At 40.1% G+C, this 19809-nt stretch overlaps 1 protein-coding gene across 3 annotated transcripts in view; it reads left to right on the forward strand.

The window, feature by feature from the left end:
- Positions 1-19809, forward strand: part of LOC309497162 (uncharacterized protein) — a 121821-nt gene that overhangs the window by 11701 nt on the left and 90311 nt on the right. For all 3 annotated transcript variants that reach the window (XM_082167382.1, XM_082167383.1, XM_082167384.1), the window contains exons 8-11: positions 1265-1307; positions 10782-10932; positions 18217-18358; positions 19243-19285. In XM_082167382.1, the coding sequence (XP_082023508.1) occupies positions 1265-1307; positions 10782-10932; positions 18217-18358; positions 19243-19285 (379 nt within the window). The remainder of the gene's footprint in view (positions 1-1264; positions 1308-10781; positions 10933-18216; positions 18359-19242; positions 19286-19809) is intronic.

Here is a 19809-nt window from a genome sequence, read left to right on the forward strand (position 1 = left end):
CTTTCGTACTTTTGTACAAGTAGCAAATATGTGAAAGAATAGTTTGACAACACAGTGTTGCATTACAATCCTCAAAGCAATGCTGCTACAGCTGTTTCTGATGCAGTGGAACTTGGCATCAGTGTATTCCAAAGTACTTCCCATGATGACAAAGTAGGAATGTCAACTGAGGACAGAGTGTTCCCTGACATTATGGACAGAGAGGTCTACATGAATGAATCGATTTAATTTGTTGCGCCATTGCCCTTCAAACCAAATAAGCCTAACCTAATAACAGGTGCCAAGCTGTGAAACGCCTTGAATCTCTTCTACACACTCTGAAAAGCCAAACCTGCAGGTTGGATATGTTGTGCATTTAAAACATGCATCACTCAAGAGAAATGAATGACCTACAGGGGTTATGGTAAATGCCATCCCCTAGTCAATACCTCAGAGTATGTAAAGTAGAGGTAAAAGTTATCAAACAAGGCCCTCCCAAAGTATATTTAAGATCAGTTTCGGAGGTGGTGTTGTTGTACAAAGGGACAGTGGTATAAAACATTATACCAGATGGGGAGTGTGCCGACCTCAATTGAAGTCTGTCATCTGAGTCTTTCCTGAGTTTCTACTCTGACAGCTGCAAGACCACACCAAATGCTGTGAGTGAGTGTTAGAAATCAGGAATGGGGAGAGAACATTGTGCTTGGTACATTTCTCGTCTTCAAACTAAACCTACAAAGTTTCCCATCTGGCTAGCGTACATCCCATAATGTTTACGCCTCAAGTCAGTAGATGGTCTTTTGTGGCTGTTCGACTGCATTTGACCACATGAGCATTTACACTATGAATGCAATCTGGTCAAATGTGTTTTTAACAACCTCTGGAAATGCTTGAAAGTGGACGAGCTCAAAACGTTTTACACCTGTATTTAGCGTTGTCCACTTGTGCGTTGTCTTTAGCGTCCACTTGTGCGTTGTATTTAGCGTTGTCCACTTATGATCCGATCAACCAAAACCCCTCTTAATACCAGGTATAAACAGGGACTATGTTGTCATAAGTGTAATCAGATGGACACTTGTTTTTAATCCCATGTAATATGTCCCAGACATGATAATCTGTCAGATTTATTCCAGGAAGCATGTTAAAGAGGGATGAGACCTCCTTAACCATGACCATGTTTATGTTTGATGATGTCCTTTAAACTCATTTTAATGCATTTTCAGTTTCTGAGCTGCGTTTGGTGAATGTTTCTACTTGTGTGTCTTAAAAGGCCTTTTTTCTCCAGGCACATTGGGCATGAAGGATGGGATCCCAACACAGGCTTTGATGTAAGTATTTCCGCCACTGCATGTTTGCATGTTAGCATTTATTGTGAAACGCATAAAGGCGTGATGTTCAATGTTGCATGCATGTCATCTTAAAATGCAGTTTACACGATTTCATCATAGTCAGGAGGTCATGACGGGATGTGATTCAAGTCATCTCTTACACAAAGTGATTGCAGGGGGTATATCTTCATAATTTAAGCAATCATTCACCCAAAAATCAAGTATCCTATTTCACTCATTGAGCTGGCAGTGTGTATTAGATCTGTGTGCTCTAGTTTTTAATTTGAACTCCCCTGAATGAGAGATTACATAAAGGGCATTTATTCTGGGTTATGGTTGGATTGTGCTGGTAAACTATCTGCAGGAGTGCTAGGAGACATTGGAGTTTTTCCCTCTTTTGCACCTCGCTTTTAAATTGCTAATTTGAGTAAAATGCACATGGTGAAGCTCAACTTCCATTGGAATGAACTGAAAATTCTTAACTCGGGGGCGGGGGTTCATTATTCTTCTTAATGAAAAACACAACAACTACAAAAACACAACTAATCCGTTGCAGGTTCACTATTAGCACTGGGTATAAATTCAAAATATTACCAATGGGCACTTTTACATTTTGCTTTGAAACAAAATCTTCTGCCATTGTCTTGTCAGTCAGCTAGTGACTCTCGTTACGTGTTAAATGAAATCTGGCTCCTGCTGCTGATCTACGACTCTCGTTCGGCTCGCGCTGCATTGAGCAGACACGTGCAGTTTTTAATTGTAGTGTCTGTTCTCTAACTGAACTAAATTATTTTTGTCTAAACGACGGTGGGGTGGTGGGCAAGTGATGTAACTGGTGTTGTGGCTGAACAGTGTTAAGACTATTGTATCAAGCCTATTCCAAACCCGTAAGACTTTCGGGTTTGGAATAGGAACAGAATCTTTGGAACACAAATGAAGATTTATTTGATGAAATCTGAGAGATTTCTATACCTCCAAGCCTAAATTAATTCGATCATGTCTCTTCAGAAAATTTTGAACTAAACGCTTGATTCATATGGATTCGTTTTATGATCTCTTTATGAACTTTTTGAAGCTTCAAAGTTTCAGTTGTGTAGCTGCCAATGGAGGGAGGCTCTCAGATTTCATCGAAAATATCTTCATTTGTGTTCCGAAGATAAACTAAAGTCTTGCTGTTTTGGAACGACATGAGGGTGAGTAATTAATGATAGATTTTCATTTTTTGGGTGAACTAACCCTTTAAATAACAAATGAGCAAACAGAGCCACATTTGTTTTACAATAAGATGGCACAAGCACATTTTTCGAGCAAAAAGTGAAATCTAGTGAAAGAAAAAATAGATATACTGTAGTGGCCGTTTGTCAATAAACAAAGAAAATTAAACTTAAATCAAACTTTCAAACGACAACTTCTAGCACCCTGGGCAGGTGATGTACGCAGGCAAGAAATACAATCAATTCCAGGCTGGATTCAGGGTTTGTGGCTGGTTTATTTGTTCCAACTGAGCAAACTATACAGCCTCTCTCGCGCTGAATCCAGCCTGGAATTGATTGTATTTCTTGCCTGCGTACATCACCTGCCCAGGGTGCTAGAAGTTGTCGTTTGAAAGTTTGATTTTTTCTTTGTTTATTGAAAAACGGCCTCTACATCAAGTAAAAAACCCGCTCATTGATTAAAGAAAGAAGAAGAACTTTCCTTGGAATTCGCTTCGGATATTATTGGGATACCCGATGGAAAATCAGCATGGATTGTTTTATTCACCATTCATGGATTATCTGCTGGCATGAGACAGAGGCCTGGCCCGAGCTAAGAAATCTCCAGTTGGTATGTACTGTTAGAAATGCCATATAGGAAAACGGTTTCATGAAAAGTTACATGAAAACTGAAGTTACTGAAAACTTGGACTGCTTTAATTGGCTGTGCGTTTTGTTGAATTATCAACGCACCGGGTGGCCTACATTCATAAAAAGGTAAAGCCAGTGCAGTGTGCGCTTGTGTGGATGAAGAGGATTTGTTTGTGTAAAACAAAGTTGTTTCAATAAACGTTGCCATCTTTGCTAACCTTGTTGGCCGATTGTGAACATTCACTGATATCAACAATTTGGCTATAAGTTTGCAGCAAAAGGACAGATGTGGAGAGGCCGGAATCAAAGCGGTCAATTAAATTGACTTCTAAAGGAATGTGCTTTTACATACAAACTTCTCAAGAAAAACGCACTGCAAAAACTAACCAGGCTAAAAAGCTTATGGATAAAATCCGTGCCCTAATGGAATTAAATGAAAATGCCGACGCAGTGAACACTCAGCTCGCTTTGTTCATTAAGTGTTATGAAGAAGCACTCGATATACATGAAACATTTATGGAATTGCCTCTACCAGAAGATAACATACTAACCACTAAAACTAAAAACTTTGAGGAGAAGATGAAATCATGTCATGCATTTATTGAAGATGTGATGGAGTGGCTGTCTAAAGCTGGTTATCCATATTCACAACCAAAAGAACCTATCGATGCAGGATGTGTTGATGATGGAATACAACCTGAAGACAGTATTTCCAACGTCTTAAGTGTAAGATCAAGTTCTGTAAAATCACGTGCCACCGGCATATCAAAGGTTTCTGCAACATCCGCAGCGCGCATTAATGCGGAGGCCGAGAGAGCAGCTCTTCTTAAACGCTCCGAAGCTTTAAAAAGGAAACATCATATAGACGTGCAGGAGGAAAGGCTTCATAGAGAAAAAGAGCAATTGGTGCTTGAAACAAATTTGGCAGCTACAACTGTAAGGCTTCAGGTTTTAGAAATGAACTCATCACAGCGTGGTTCCAGACGATCTGATGGAATGAACTCTTATTTGGAGAGGAGCAAAGCTCAAAGATCCATCGGTTTGGATCCTCTTGTCAAAGCCTTTGTCCCACATGAAAATGATGTTCTTACTGTACCTGATCCTGCATCAGTTGTTAGGCCAAGACAAGGATTTGCTGAGTGAATGTATGGAAGGCAGTTTGGGCCAGAATCTCCATATCAAGAAGTACAGACTGCAAATGGGCGTCAAATGGGACATATATTAAATTCTCAAACTCAAAGTGGTAACAACCAAAATGACATGGTGGGCATTATGCAAAAACAAAATCAAATCACTGCACTGTTGGTTCAGCAAAATATATCCTCTGTTCTTCCTCCAAGAAATCTGCAAATTTTTGATGGAGACCCTCTTCAATATAAATCCTTCATTAGAGCCTTTGAAAATGTAGTAGAGAAGAAAACGAATAATCCCAGCGACTGTTTGCACTTCCTTGAACAATACACTAGGGGGCAGCCAAAGGATCTTTTGCATAGTTGTCAACATATACCTCCAGATCAAGGCTATCACAGAGCCAAGAGTCTTCTTGCTCAGCATTTTGGAGATGAATATAAAATTGCATCTGCTTACATGGAAAAAATATTTAAATGGACACCCGTTAAAGGTGAAGATGTAAAGGGATTACAATCATTCTCTCTGTTTATCCGAGGATGTTCAAACCTAAAAAAATAAGTAATGTATATGAGAGAACTGGACTTACCATCTAACATGCGAAGTATCATTTTAAAACTTCCTTACAAACTAAGAGAAAAATGGAGGAATATTGCATGTGATCTGCAAGAAAGAAGTGGACAGAGAGCTACATTCATTGATCTTGTAAATTTTATTGAAAGACAAGTGAAAATTGCTTTAGATCCAGTTTTTGGAAACTCAACATCCTCAACATCCTCAACATCCTAACGTCAAGGCCTCTTGTAGCAGCCAGCTACGACAAAGAAGGAAGGGAAGCAGCTACGTTACGAATGTCACTCCTGTGAGGGAAGACGCTATGGCACGGCCTGTAGAACATAGCACCCCCTCAACTCATTGCTGTCTTTTCTGCCTGCAGAGAAACCACACACTAGGTCAGTGCTCACAGTTTAAAGCCAAGAAACACCGGGACAAGATCAACTTCATTAAGGACAAGGGTATTTGTTTTGGTTGCCTGAAGGTAGGCCATTCAAGCAAGGACTGTAGGAGTCGATTGGATTGCCATGTATGTCAGCAGAAACATCCCGGGGTCCTTCATATAGAAAGACAGGATAAAGGCACATCTGTAGAACAAGCCAAACATCCTATGAGCCTTCCAAGTGATTAAATCGTAACCTTTCAGACGTGTGGCCATATTGGGGCCGGTGTGGAAGATGATTCTACCTTCTCTATTGTTGCAGTAAAGGTCAGAAGCAAACTGACTAATAAGATCATGCAGACATATGCTTTCCTGGATCCTGGCAGTTCCGGCACATTCTGTACAGAAACCATGGCGAAAAGGTTACATTTGCGAGGTAAGAAGACAAGCATTTTGTTGAGAACAATGGGCCAACGAAAGGTTGTGAATGCTCATGTTTTGTCAGGTCTTGAAGTGTCTGGCATGGGTGCTGAAGATTTCATAGAGCTTCCTGATGTTTTGACTCAAAGAACTATACCTGTGTCTACACTTAATATTCCACGACAAGCAGATATTGATCCATGGCCATATATGAACGATGTAATACTCTAATAATTAATGGTCCTCTTCATGGTGGAAGCTGTAGAGGTAAGAGTGGCTATTCTGCTGTAACAGCAAATCGCATCTCTGTTGAACACCTGCAAGAAATGCTTGTTAAACAGTATCACCATGACTCTAATGAAAAATCATCAGAAGAGCAAATTGAAATGTCCAGAGAAGATATTAAGTTCATGGATATTGTCAGTAGCACAGCAAAACTAATTGGAGGTCATTATTGCATTGACTTGCCATTCAGAAAGGAAAATGTAACCCTGCCAGACAATCATTATATAGCAGAGCAGCGCTTATGTAGCCTGAAAAGAAAGTTTGACAGGAACAGTGTTTTTAAGGTGGAATATACCACGTTCCTAAATGAAATAATAACACAGCGACATGCTGAACCAGTTCCTCTTGATCAGTTGACACAGAGAAATGGGAAGGTGTGGTATATCCCTCACCACGGGGTGTATCATCCTCAGAAGGGCAAGCTAAGAGTTGTTTTTGACTGTGCAGCCTCATATAAAGGAACATCGCTCAATAGTCAGCTTTTGCAAGGCCCCGATCTCACCAACAGCCTCATTGGAGTTTTAGTCCGATTTAGGCAGGAGCCTATTGCAATAGTAGCTGATATCCAATCTATGTTTCACCAGGTTCATGTCTCAAATAAGCATGTTAACTTTCTCCGCTTCCTCTGGTGGCCAGGTGGTGACACTGCACAGGCTTCGCAGGAATACCGCATGAAGGTACATCTATTTGGAGCTGCATCATCGCCAAGCTGTGCCAATTATGCCTTGAGGACAACTGCAGATGACAAAGCAGAACACTTCCCTCCAGAGGTTGTGAGTACAGTGAAAAAAAATTTTATGTCGATGATTGCCTCCGTCCAATGGCCTCAGAAGAGGAAGCTAGGAAAATGATCCAGGATTTAATTGCACTTTGTCAGAAAGGAGTATTCACTCTGTCAAAGTGGGTCAGCAATAGTTGTGCAGTGTTGCGCTCTGTCAGCGAAGGGCACAGAGCAAAAGACATGATGGAGCTGGATTTGGATACAGATCAACTTCCTGTTGAACGTACATTAGGACTACCGTGGTACGTTGAGACTGACCAATTTGGATTTAAGGCCTCAGCACAAGAGCAACCACAGACGAGAAGAGGAATTATTTCGGTGGTCAGCTCCCTCTATGACCCATTGGGCTTCCTTGCTCCATTCAGCATGGTGGCTAAGTTGTTACTGCAGGAACTCTGTCAAATAAATCTTGGATGGGACGGAGATATTCCCCATGATCTCGCTAAGCAATGGGCTGGCTGGTTGGAAGATCTCCAGAAGGTGGCAAAGTTCAAGATTGATCGTTGCATTAAGCCTAATGACTTTGGCAACCCTGTCACTGTACAGCTTCACCACTTCTCTGATGCCAGTGAGGTTTGGTATGGAGCTGTCTCTTACTTAAGACTGGAAAGGGATAATGAAGTGCATGTTGCATTTATGATGGGGAAGGCCAGAGTTGCTCCGCTGAAGCAGACAACAATTCCTCGCCTGGAGCTAACAGCTGCAGTCCTCTCTGTTAGAGTAGACCGCATGCTACAGAAGGAGTTGCAACTTAGACTGGAGAAGTCAGTTTTCTGGACCGACAGCACAACAGTCTTTAAATATATATCAAATGAAAGCCGGCGATTCTATACCTTTGTGGCCAACAGAATTGCAGTCATCAGAGAGGCAACTGATGTTGATCAGTGGAGATATGTGGGGACGAAGGAAAACCCAGCAGATGAAACATCAAGAGGAATGAGGGCAGAAGATCTCCTGAACAGAAGGAGATTGATGATGGGACCTGATTTCCTTTATAAGTCCAAGGATGGGTGGCCTAAATTAGATGTAGACCTTCAGGTGATTCCTGGCGCTGACCCTGAGATCAAAAGGGACTTGAAAGGGAATGCTGTTGTTAAAGACACAGACAATTCTATGAGCCACCTGATTCATTACTTTTCATCTTGGAAGAGATTGCAGGTAGCTGTAGCTTGGCTTCTTAAGATCAAGGAAACTCTTGTGTTATTGGGACATAGGAGAAAGGAGCTTTATGCCTCTGCTGACCTCAGTATGGACACTACAGACTGTCATCAACAGGTGGAAAGCCAAATGCAGAGCTTTAAGGCTACGCTCAAAGGACAGAGTCTGACACCTCAAGATGTGACCAGGGCAGAGCTGTCAATCATCCGGTATGTACAACATCAACGGTTTAAGGATGAAATTACCTCGCTGCAGAGTGGTGTGAAATCCATATCCAAGGACAGTCCACTGTACAGATTGGACCCAGTGATGGATGGTGAGATTCTCAGAGTGGGTGGTCGGTTAAGCAAAGCCTCGCTGCCAGTGGAATCCAAGCGTCCTGTTATTCTGCCAAAAGACCTGCATGTATCAACACTAATTCTGCGCCACATTCATCAGCAGATAGGTCATGCTGGAAGAAATTATATGTTGTCCAGTTTAATGCGGAAGTATTGGATTATAAATGCAAACTCTGCTGCCAGAAAGGTCATATCAGATTGTGTTGTTTGCGGACGCAACCGAGGAAGACTCCTTGAACAAAAAATGGCGGACTTACCTGCTGAAAGAGTGTTGCCTGATGAAGCCCCTTTCACTCATGTTGGCATTGATTATTTTGGGCCCATTGAAGTTAAAAGAAGCAGATGTCTTCTCAAAAGATATGGAGTACTCTTCACCTGTATGACCAGCCGGGCTGTACACTTAGAAGTAGCATACACATTGGATACAGACTCCTGTATAAATTCAGTGAGAAGGTTCATCTGCAGACGAGGCCCAGTTTCAACTCTCAGGTCTGACAATGGAACTAACTTTGTTGGAGCCAGCCGTGAGCTCAAGGAGAGTCTGACTGCTCTGAATCATGGTAAAATTCAAAGAGCCTTTCTTCAGGACGGCATAGAATGGCGATTTAACACCCCATCAGCTTCCCATCAAGGTGGCGTTTGGGAGCGCCTGATTCGCTCAGTGAAGAGTGTTCTTACCTCAGTCCTTAAACAGCAGACCCTGGACGATGAAGCACTCCAAACAATGTTTTGCGAAGTTGAAGCAATATTGAATGATAGGCCTATTACAAGGGCCTCAGATGATTCAAATGACCTGGAAGCTTTGACGCCGAATCACATTCTGTTGTTGAAAGGTAAACCAATCATGCCATCAGGATTGTTTGACAGAAATGATCTGTATGTCAGAAAAAGATGGAAGCAGATACAGTACGTGGCGGAACTCTTCTGGAAGAGATGGATTTCTGAGTACCTGCCATTGATGCAACAGAGACAAAAATGGACAGCACTAAGAAAGAAACCTTATACCTGGAGATATTGTTCTTGTGGCAGATGCTACAGCTTCAAGAGGATCTTGGATGATGGGGAAAGTTTTGGATGTCAGATCAGATGTGAATGGGGTTGTGCGCTCTGTCCGCCTCCAAACGAAGACCAGCATCTTAGAGAGAGGCCTGTGACGAAGCTGTGCCTGCTGTTGGAGGCGGCAGTGTGATCACATGAACTGACTCTCTCTCTTTCTCTTTGTCTGCCTCTATTGGACGTCAGATCAGATGTGAATGGGGTTGTGCGCTCTGTCCGCCTCCAAACGAAGACCAGCATCTTAGAGAGGCCTGTGACGAAGCTGTGCCTGCTGTTGGAGGCACAGTGTGATTACATGAACTGACTCTCTCTCTTTCTCTTTCTCTTTGTCTGCCTCTATCATTCTCTTTCTTTCTCTTTTCCTTGCAGGTGCGGCAAGACATCTGTGCCTGATATAGTTAGAATACATAGTGTGTAGCTCCGTTTTGAGAGTTCAGTAATTGTCATAATGCACAATTAGGGGCCGGAGTGTTGGAACTACATTATTTTGCTTTCAGTAGTGGTCGTTTTGTTAATTAATTTGTTTACAATTATGGTTTTGCTCACATTAGTAATATATACAGTATTTTGGTAATATTCTTTTGTTGTTTGTTTAGTTAATTGTTTTATTTACTGTATATGTTTAGTCTTTATTTTTGGTTAATTTAATAACTACAATGTTTGATTTAGACACCTGAGGGCAGTAGTGGGCACAGGTAAAGGTAAATATAGGTAGGAAGTAGAAGGTGACCTGTAGCAACTGGGTGATGGGCATATGTTTTTTTTTTTTTACCAGCGCGAGAGATGCTGTATTGTTTGCTCAGTTGGAACAAATAAACCAGCCACAAACCCTGAATCCAGCCTGGAATTGATTGTATTTCTTGCCTGCGTACATCACCTGCCCAGGGTGCTAGAAGTTGTCGTTTGAAAGTTTGATTTAAGTTTAATTTTCTTTGTTTATTGACAAACGGCCACTATACTGTTCAAAAGGAAGACTACTGGAATACATTACCATTTAAACGTTTGGGGTTGGTGGGATTTAATAAAAATGTTATTGAGTCTATTCTCACCAAGGCTGCATTTATTTGATCTAAAATACAGTAAATATTGTGAAATATCAATACAATTTAAAATACCTGTTTTCTTTGTGAATATATTTTAAACCTTAATTTATTCCTGTGATCAAAGCTGAATTTTCAGCATCATTAGTCCAGTCTTCAGTGTCACATGATCCTTCAGAAATCATTCTAATATGCTGATTTCCTTCATTTCTAATATTATTATTAAATAGAAATATGTTGTAACATTATACATATTTAATGTCTCTTTTGAATAAAAGTATTTATTAATTTAAAGAAAAACTGTCCCCAAACCTTTGAATAATAATGTATGTTCAAAGTAAATGTGATGAACTACAAAAGCATGACTTACAAATGAGGAGGACTGCAACACAAGAAGCAGAAGTTAATTCTGATTTTATTTAGATTTTATTTGTATTTTGATTATTTCCAGTCATTTGTTGATGGTTCATTTCTTGTCTTTTCTCAGATGAATAACCTGGACCCAGAGCTAAAGCAGTTCTTTGACATGTGTGGCATTTCTGAGGACCAGCTCAAAGACAAAGAGATATCTAAGGTCATTTTCGAATTCATTGAGAAGAAAGGAGGAGTAGAGGCTGTAAAAAAGGAACTTCGACAAGGTGAGTCCATGAGTTTGTGTGCTGCTACCAGGTTGTAATAACTTATCTAAGCAAGTAAGATGATATGTTGTACTACAATAGAGTAATATTTAAATAATTTGTCCTTCAGGACCCCCGAGGTGGTGTAGTAGGTAACTTTCCCCTTTTGCATGAGTCTGCAGTGATAAAAACAAAACCATTTTTTTGCAGTGAACAAATCAGAAGGCTTGCAACCAAAGTATTGTTACTACAAGATTTCTGTTGGCTGATGATGTGCGTATATTTAGGAAATACTTTAAGTGCCTCTAGTCAGAACCTTAGTTCAATAGTCAAGACCTTAAATTACACCAAAACTAGACCTCCAAATTCCCAGATGCAAACCTAACCCTGTTGGTTCAAAAAACAGGCTGAAATACAAAAAATCTTGGGTCAGGTTGTAAATGTCCAGGTTATATTAACCACACAATAAAAAATAAAATAAAAACAAAAAATAAAAACATAAGAAACATAGGTTTCATTAGTCTTCATTCACAAATGTTTCATTTGTCTTAAAAATTATATATATATATATATATATATATATATATATATATATATATATATATATATACTGTATAACACAGGAGGGGTATTGCTCGTTGCATTACAGGGGCGAGCCACTGGTGGGCCCCCCTCCCCTCGGTGGGTGACGATGGTGGCGACATGACGACGGTGATGGTATCTTGTCCTCTCACCCAACCCTTCAAAAGGATATAAGCCCGGCCTCTCATGCTCTACGCCCGGCCTCTCATGCTCTACACCTGGTCCACTTTCCTTACAGCAGGGAGCTTCGGCCACTCTCATGATATGCAGTTCCCCGCCTCCGAGCGGTGATCCGTCATGTATAAAGGGCAGAGCGTTCCAGCCACTCACTCGCCCATGCAATATAAGCAGTCCCCCGTCTCAAAGCGGCAGTCTGTCCTATAGAATGCGCATGTGAACGCCATCAGTGTTTATCACAGCTTCGCGTTTAAAGTCTGTGTAGAGAGAATGGTGTCGTCTTAGCGGCCCCTAATTTAATAACAAATGATCGTTGCGACGGAAGCGAATCAATCAAAACTAACTTTAGCTGGAAAATAACTTTATTAAAGAACTGCTGTAAAGCCAAACCAATCTCTGTTACCTTAACTTATACGTTTATCTCTGTAAAGCTGCTTTGAAACAATCTACATTGTTAAAAGTGCTATACAAATGAAGATGACTTGACTTGACTAGAGGGTTTGCACCTACATCACGGTTTGGTCAGGTGCCCGGATGCGCGGTCATATTGGAGATACTCGGATGTAAACAACAGCATGGATTGCACTGTTTGTACTACTGAACACATTGTCACACTAATTTATGATGTCTAAACCACGGAAAAAACACGCCGAAGCTGCTAAATCATAAAGAGAAGGACTTAGAAAGCAAGAAAGAGCACGGAATTTAAAAACTAAAGTTAATATGTGGTAAAGATCTGAACGAGCTAGCTTCTTAGTCGTGGAGTGACGACCCGACAATTCTTCCTTCTATTTCTTATTCCGACATAGGCTACGTTCAGATTGTCCGTCCAAATCCGATTTTTGTTCATATCCGATTGAAATCTAATCAGAATTAGCTAACGTGAACAGCAAAAAAAGCTATATCCATATGTGGTTTGAAATCCTATTCAAATCACATATCAGGAAATCTGCTTCAGTCTGAACGCTCTGATCGGATTTCGCGTGGTTTATGTGGCTTTCTCATGCCACATAAAATGTAAACGTCAGACGTTGTTATAGGAAACATGTCAAGTCACTGCCGAAACAAGGCTGTGTTGTTGCAAAGTGTGAAATGATAGGCCTATTGAGAAAATAGCAGAAAATTTATATTTTTGAAACATATTTTGAAACCGGAGACAAGAGCGCGGAAAAAAGCTGTGCATACCAGCCTCCTACAGTTCTGCAGCAGGCTCAAGACGCAGTTGTCCAACGCGGCGGCTAAACATTTCCATGTTGTAAAATTTAAATAAGACAACATCTCTATTGCAAATGCAAACCCCTCCATCAACGCAACGTCATTGCCATAGAAACCAATGCAGATATTCCGGAAAACGAAAGAGCTGCATGGACACACAAATCGGATCTGAACAGTTGCGATGCACAGTGTGGACATCATTAAAAATAATCGGATTTGGACTGACAGTGTGAACGTAGCCATAGTGAACTACTTTATGTCAACATTTTAGCTATCAACGCTTCATTTACACATGTGGTTTATGAGCTGATGCTGTGCCTCTATCATCCACAATCGCCTTCTTTCATCATTTTTTTTGCACTCTTCTCTTTAACTTTTGGCAGTGTATAGAACACCAAATGTTTTTCCTGGTGCGACCGATTAGTATAGACCAAAACACGACCATTTTTCAGCAGCAATAGTCAGCCAAATTTGCGAGTCCATTCAGTTCAGTGGCATTGTTTACGTTCAGTCCCGCTAATATGGCCGACTACCGGATTGATGACGTTTTGTGGAAACGTGCTGTGTATAAAATGCTCTAGCCGTGACTTCTGTGTTAACATCGGCTTTGCCGCTGTCTTCTCATATGAGTGTGAACTTGTGAAGTACTGCTGTCCGCCGTGACCGCTGTCCATCGCTTTCTACGACAAACTGGAAGTCTATGGTCTAGCCGCAAATGTTAAAAAATGTCAACGCATCTGAAGCTCAAATCTGGATCCAAAATGTCTGCATTCGCATATGATCGGAACTCCAGGCAGATTCCGTACTACTCTCCATTGGAAATTAATGACTTCCAGTCCAACTGCTGATGTTTGTTGTGTGCAGTGGAAAGGCGGCTTTAGTTTTGATTGCGTTGCAATGGGACCAGAAGAAGGGTATAGGAAAATAGGAATATAGGAAGTGTGATAAAGGCCTATTATTATTGTTGTGTTTCCTCATCATGGACCCTCATTGTCCTTTCATGAGTTCACATTTACAAATAAGTTAGATAGAATAAAAGTGTATTTGGCTTGCTGTCCGAGGAGAGGGCTCCGGGCTCGGTATTTGGTCCAAACCCAGAGTACTCCCTCCGTATTCCTGGCTGTGAAAGATCAAGCCAAGAGTGAGGAGTCGGGGTGGTGGAGGGATGCTGAAAACTGTCAAGGAATGTTAGGTGAGTTGACAGAGTGATATATTTTGCTTCCTCTCATGCTGATAGGGTAGACATGGTAAAAGTTGATTGGATTGATTATTTGAACGTGCTCCTCCTTGTTTATGAAACATCATTAAAAGAACCCAGGAAATTTTTCGAATCTTATTTCTGGCTTTAACGGTTATGTAAAAATTCATGTTGTGTATAGTTTGCTGGGATTAAAAGAGGGCGGGACTTTATGGTGTACAGCAGACTTCAAATGCTGGCAGAGAAAAGTGAGAGCAGCCTGAATCAGACATACCTGCATCGTGTTTTGCACCACCTTTTTGTCAATGCCAACTGATAAGATACTAGATGGGGCTTTGGATTTAGGAGGCTGCCCTGCAATGTCTCTTACTTCCACAGGACGAGCTGTTCGGTCCGTTCTCCGACCCCGCGGCTAATCTGCCAGACAGTGAACCCACGTGTTGTGATGGATAAAATCCTGAACATGGGTTTAGGGGTGGAGACATTAGCGGGCACTGTATAGCAATGATGACAGACACTGAACAGTACAAAACACAGGGCTTAAATACACTGACTGGGTGGGCGCCCTGGAGGCTGAAGAGGGCATGGCTTACTCTGAACAGGAAGCCTCCAGGGCAGAGCCGGCAGTTCAGGGGCCTAGGGTAGTGATGGAAGTTCAGTGCTGAGTGTCTCGGGGGACGGCCTCCGTGGACAGGTAGCCCCCCCAAAAAATGTTTTCTTGCGCCAAGCTGTGGACTCTGGAGCGAGCTCGGGGACTGAAGTCCTCTCTGGACACTGGACGGGGGACGGAGTCCTCTCTGGACTCTCCTGGATGGTAGACAGAATCCTCTCTGGACACTGGACGGGGGACAGAGTCCTCTCTGGACTCTCCTGGATGAGAGACGGAGTCCTCTCTGGACTCTCCTTGATGGGGACAGGGACTGGAGTCACCTCTGGACTCTCCTGGATGGGGACAGGGACTGAAGTCACCTCTGGACTCTCCTGGAGACATTAGCGGGAGACATTAGCGGGAGCTGTAGTCCGTCGGTTTTACTCTCGCCTGCGTTCAGTGTCGAGTGCGAGGACGCAGGTAGGTTTGCGACCTGAGATGTTTTGTGAAGTTCGTCTGAGGACTTAAATAATTGAACAAGATGGAAAGAAGCTTTATTGGGCGGTTTAGTCTGAATGCAGTTTCTTATGTTCAGTGCATTAAACCTAAATATCATCCCCACTTTTGAGCATTGATGTGAACTTGATTGGTCTCTTTTAAAGAAGATTATTGTGAAAGCATGAAAGTGTTAAAATGTTATAGAAGTTTAAGTTTACTGTAAAGCAAATATACTGAACTAAATATTTATTTAGTTTTTCATTTTATTCAAAATTTTACAAAATAAATAATTTGGACACTAAAATTGCTAGAAAATCAAAGCCATATGTGTAACAAAGTTGTTTTCCAAAATTTGAAGTTGATATCACAAAAATTGCGTCCGCGGTAACACTTTATAATAACGTTCAGTTGTAAGTCATTTATAAGTGGTTAGTTAATGATGAACTAATCATTTACAAAACATTAATAAATGATTAAAAAGTGATATGTTCATTATTTTATGTATGTTTTGTAGATTCAGTTATAAGCCATTTGCATTTGATTAGTTAATGATTAACTAATCATTTACAAAACATGACTATGCAGTACGCACTACAGTGTTCAACACCACTCATAGATGTGTAAATGCATGAATAAATCATTTACAACACTTTCTGTGTATCACATTTATAAGTGATGAATAGTTTACACTTTAGATTAGGGGATGCAGAAAGTACTGTGAATGATTTATTCATGCATTTAGACATCATTGTGTTGAACACTGTTACTTACCTGTTACAAATGATGATCTGTACGTGTATACAAGGCATTTACAACACTTTCTGCACCCTCTAATTGCTACATACGTACAAAAAAATAACAATTTATTAAACATTTATGGAATGCATATTCATATTTTGTAAATTATTAGTTAATCATTAACTAATCAATTGTAAATGACTTACAACTGAATCTACAAAACAAACATACTATAATTAACACATAACTTATTAATCATTTTTGAACGCTGTAGCGTTTATACGCCCACGTATAAATCGAATTAATTATTATTCATAACGAATTATGATCAATAATTAATAATTTAATTATTTTCAGAATTTACTGTAGCAGAATCAATAGTATGATTAGTCTATCAGTTCATCCAATGAACAGAAAGCATAAACAGTTATTAACTCTAGGAAATATGATATCTTCCTGGCCAAGAAAGAAGAATCCCCCCCCCCCCCCCCCCCCCAACAGTAAATTAAGAACTAAATAAACTAAATAAGCATAGGTACTTAGATCGAAGTTCAAGACAATAAAATTTGTAAGCAGATAACACAAGTAATCTCTTTGTTCAAATACAAACAATACTTTATTGATTATATACTAACACATAAAACTAATATCTAACACAAACACACACACACATTCATACGAGTTGCAGAAGGAAAAAAATAGTAGAGTTTAAGAGTGAGATGATGAAATCCCAAGTTTCTGCACTTATAAGACATGACCTGGAACGAACCATCAATCATTAATTTAACCCTTCTATCGTTTATTAGACAGGTTATTCAATTTATATCAATACACCAGTTCAGCTCTTAGTCTGGAGGTAGTACTTGCTTGTCTTTGCTTTGGGGATTCCCTTTGTCTGTAAAAAGGGGGTTTCCCGAGTTCGTTCATTGGCTGGTGTCCTCGTGCCTGATGTCTGGGGCGGCCAGTCACGTGGTGTGCTGGCGGAATGAAAGTCTTTGTTTGAAGCTGGCTTTGCAGAAGAAACGTGGCTCGAAATCTTGTCGTAAAACTTAACTTAGAACCGAGACTCACAACGGAAAATAAAGGAAAACTTAGAAAAGAAAAGACAACTTAGACGAGAGTAGTAAGATGGCTTGAATAAAGCTGTTGAACCCGTTCTTCTGATCTTAATTTGGGTTCTTTGTCTCTGCGTTTACATGGTTACTTGTCTGATTGAGATCTTCATCTTTTTCTGCCCTCGCTTTTAAGCAGAGAGAACAGAGGCCACAGTTTAGACATGATTTCTAATTAAAAGAAGATCAAAACATATTACACAGATTTCATTCCAGCCAACTTACTAGTGGTGTTCGTAAGATAACATTGATATGAAACAGTACACACTTTCAGTCACACACCTATAATAATTATAACAATTACATGAATTATATGGGATCAAGGCATATTAAATGGACACATATATCGTAGAAACACATAGAATGATGTATGATGTTTATAAGTCCATTGAAAATTGTTACTGAATGAGTTTTATGTATACTGTAGGAAAAATCTCAGTTTTCTGGTTTAGAGAGAAAAGGACTCTGTTTGTTCGTTCAGAGGTCCCAACGGGGAAGGGGTCAGGAATGTTGTGGGGGAAAACAACATCTGCTGGTATCGATCCGTCTTGCAAACTATCGAAGTTGACCAGTTCTTCCTTCAGTTAACCAATAAAAGTCTTTGGTTACAGACTCTCTGGAGCCTGGGTGATTTATGGCTCTGGTTTGTGATTTGAGTCTGGGATGTGAAGACTCTTGTGTCAGACCTTGGTCTCTGTCTTTCTCTTAACCAATCAGTAATTTGGCAACAAAGCTAGCATTGACCAGTTATGTGTTAGTGCTGGGGGCTCTTGTAATTAGTCAGACCGGTCGGCGCCTGGATCCCGTGACATGATGGATGAGGATACGAAGTCCTGACCAAATCTTCCTCTTTGTTCACAGAGAGTTTGAATTAATATTCTGGAAGAAGATTAGTTTGTGGTTGGTTCCTTCTCATTGTCGCTACAACGCATAGTCATGTTTCGTAAATAGTTAATCATTTACTAATCACTTGTAAATGACTTGTAACAAAATTTACAAAACATTCATAAAATGTTAGTATAACACTTGCTAATCATTTATGAATGTTTTGCAAACAATTAGTTCATCATTAACTAACCACTTTTCTATGACTTTATAACGTTATTATAAAGTGTTACCAAAACGGGTTTAATTTTTTTTTTGATTCCATCAGTGAATGCATAATTAAAAAATGTATTCGATTTTGACTGTTCCAGGACCATCAGGACCATCAGGACTTTCAGAACCAACACTTCTAATGGCAACGGTGGACAAGAAAAACCCAGAGATCAACAATCAGCATTATAAAAATAAGAAGAAAATATCCAAAGCTGATATCGGCACCCCATACAATTTTCTGTGAGTTCACTTTTATGTTCAAACCCACATGGAATTGGTACTAAGATGCGTTGGGTCGATCGGATCACAAGTAGACGAGGGAGACACATTCCTGTTTACACCTGCCATTTTAATCTGTCTCTTTTGACCACTTTCAACCACTTCTGTTCTGTCCTGATTTCTTTGAGGGGAGGGTAAATGTATGTTTTTCATTAGATCTTTCGATCTAATGGTCAATAAGCTCACACAATTGACATACAATCGCGAAAGGAGATGATAGAAAAACACACAGAGAGCAGCAGCTTTCGTTTCCGCTCTGATAGCCACAAGACCATGCAGAACGCTGTGAGTGTGAATTATAAATCAGAAATGGCGAGAGAACATTGTGCTTGGTACGTTTCGTCTTCAAACCAAACTTGGGTCTTCAGTCGACTAAGTTTAAATCCTGTCTGGCTTGCACGCTTCCCATAATGTTTGCACAAGTCGGTAGGTGGAGAGTAGATGGTCTTTTATGGCTGTTCAAACACATTCGACCACATAAGCGTTTACACAACAAACGCAATTCGGTCAAATGCATTTTCAACAACCTCTGGAATTTCTCGAAAGTGGACAGGCTCAAAACATTTAAGACCCCATTTACACCTGTATTTAGCATTATACGCTTATTATCCGATCAACCAAAACCCATCTTAATACCAGGTACTATATTGTAATACTATGTTATGATAGAATCAGATGGACACTTGTTTTTTAATATATCCCAGACTTAATAATCTGGCGGCTGTATTCCAGGAATCATGTTAAAGATGAGTGAAATATATATATATATATATATATATATATATATATATATATATATATATATATATTCTTTTTTTTAATTTTTTTTTATTTATTTTTTTCAGGCACATTGGCCATGTAGGATGGGATCCCAACATAGGCTTTGATGTAAGTATTTCCGCCACTGCATGTTAGCATTTATTGTGAAACGCATAAAGCCGTGATGTTCGATGTTGCATGCATGTCATCTTAAGATGCAGTTGTTTACACTATTTCATCACAGTCAGGAGGTCATGACGGGATGTGATTCAAGTCATCTCTTACACAAAGTGATTGCAGGGGGTATATCTTCATAATCCAAAGCAATCCTTCATCAATAAATCATTTCACTCATTGAGTGTATCAAATCGGTGTACACTAGTTTTTTATTTTAACTCCCCTGAATGAGAGATTACATAAAGGGCATTTATTCTGGGTTATGGTGGGATTGTGCTGGTAAACTATCTGCATGAGTGCTAGGAAATAATTATTAACTTTAAGCAGCACATTTGTCTGTTTCTGTGGTTGAAGAATTTGCTGAAATATTGTGGCCATCCAAAATACATGTTTTCTATGTGAATATATTAAAAACGTCAATTTATTCCTATGATCAAAGCTGAATTTTCAGCAGCATTACTCCAGTCTTCAGTGTC

Source organism: Leuciscus leuciscus (genome assembly GCF_965113295.1).
Source record: "Leuciscus leuciscus genome assembly, chromosome: 4".
In the NCBI taxonomy this organism is placed as follows: Eukaryota; Metazoa; Chordata; class Actinopteri; order Cypriniformes; family Leuciscidae; genus Leuciscus; species Leuciscus leuciscus.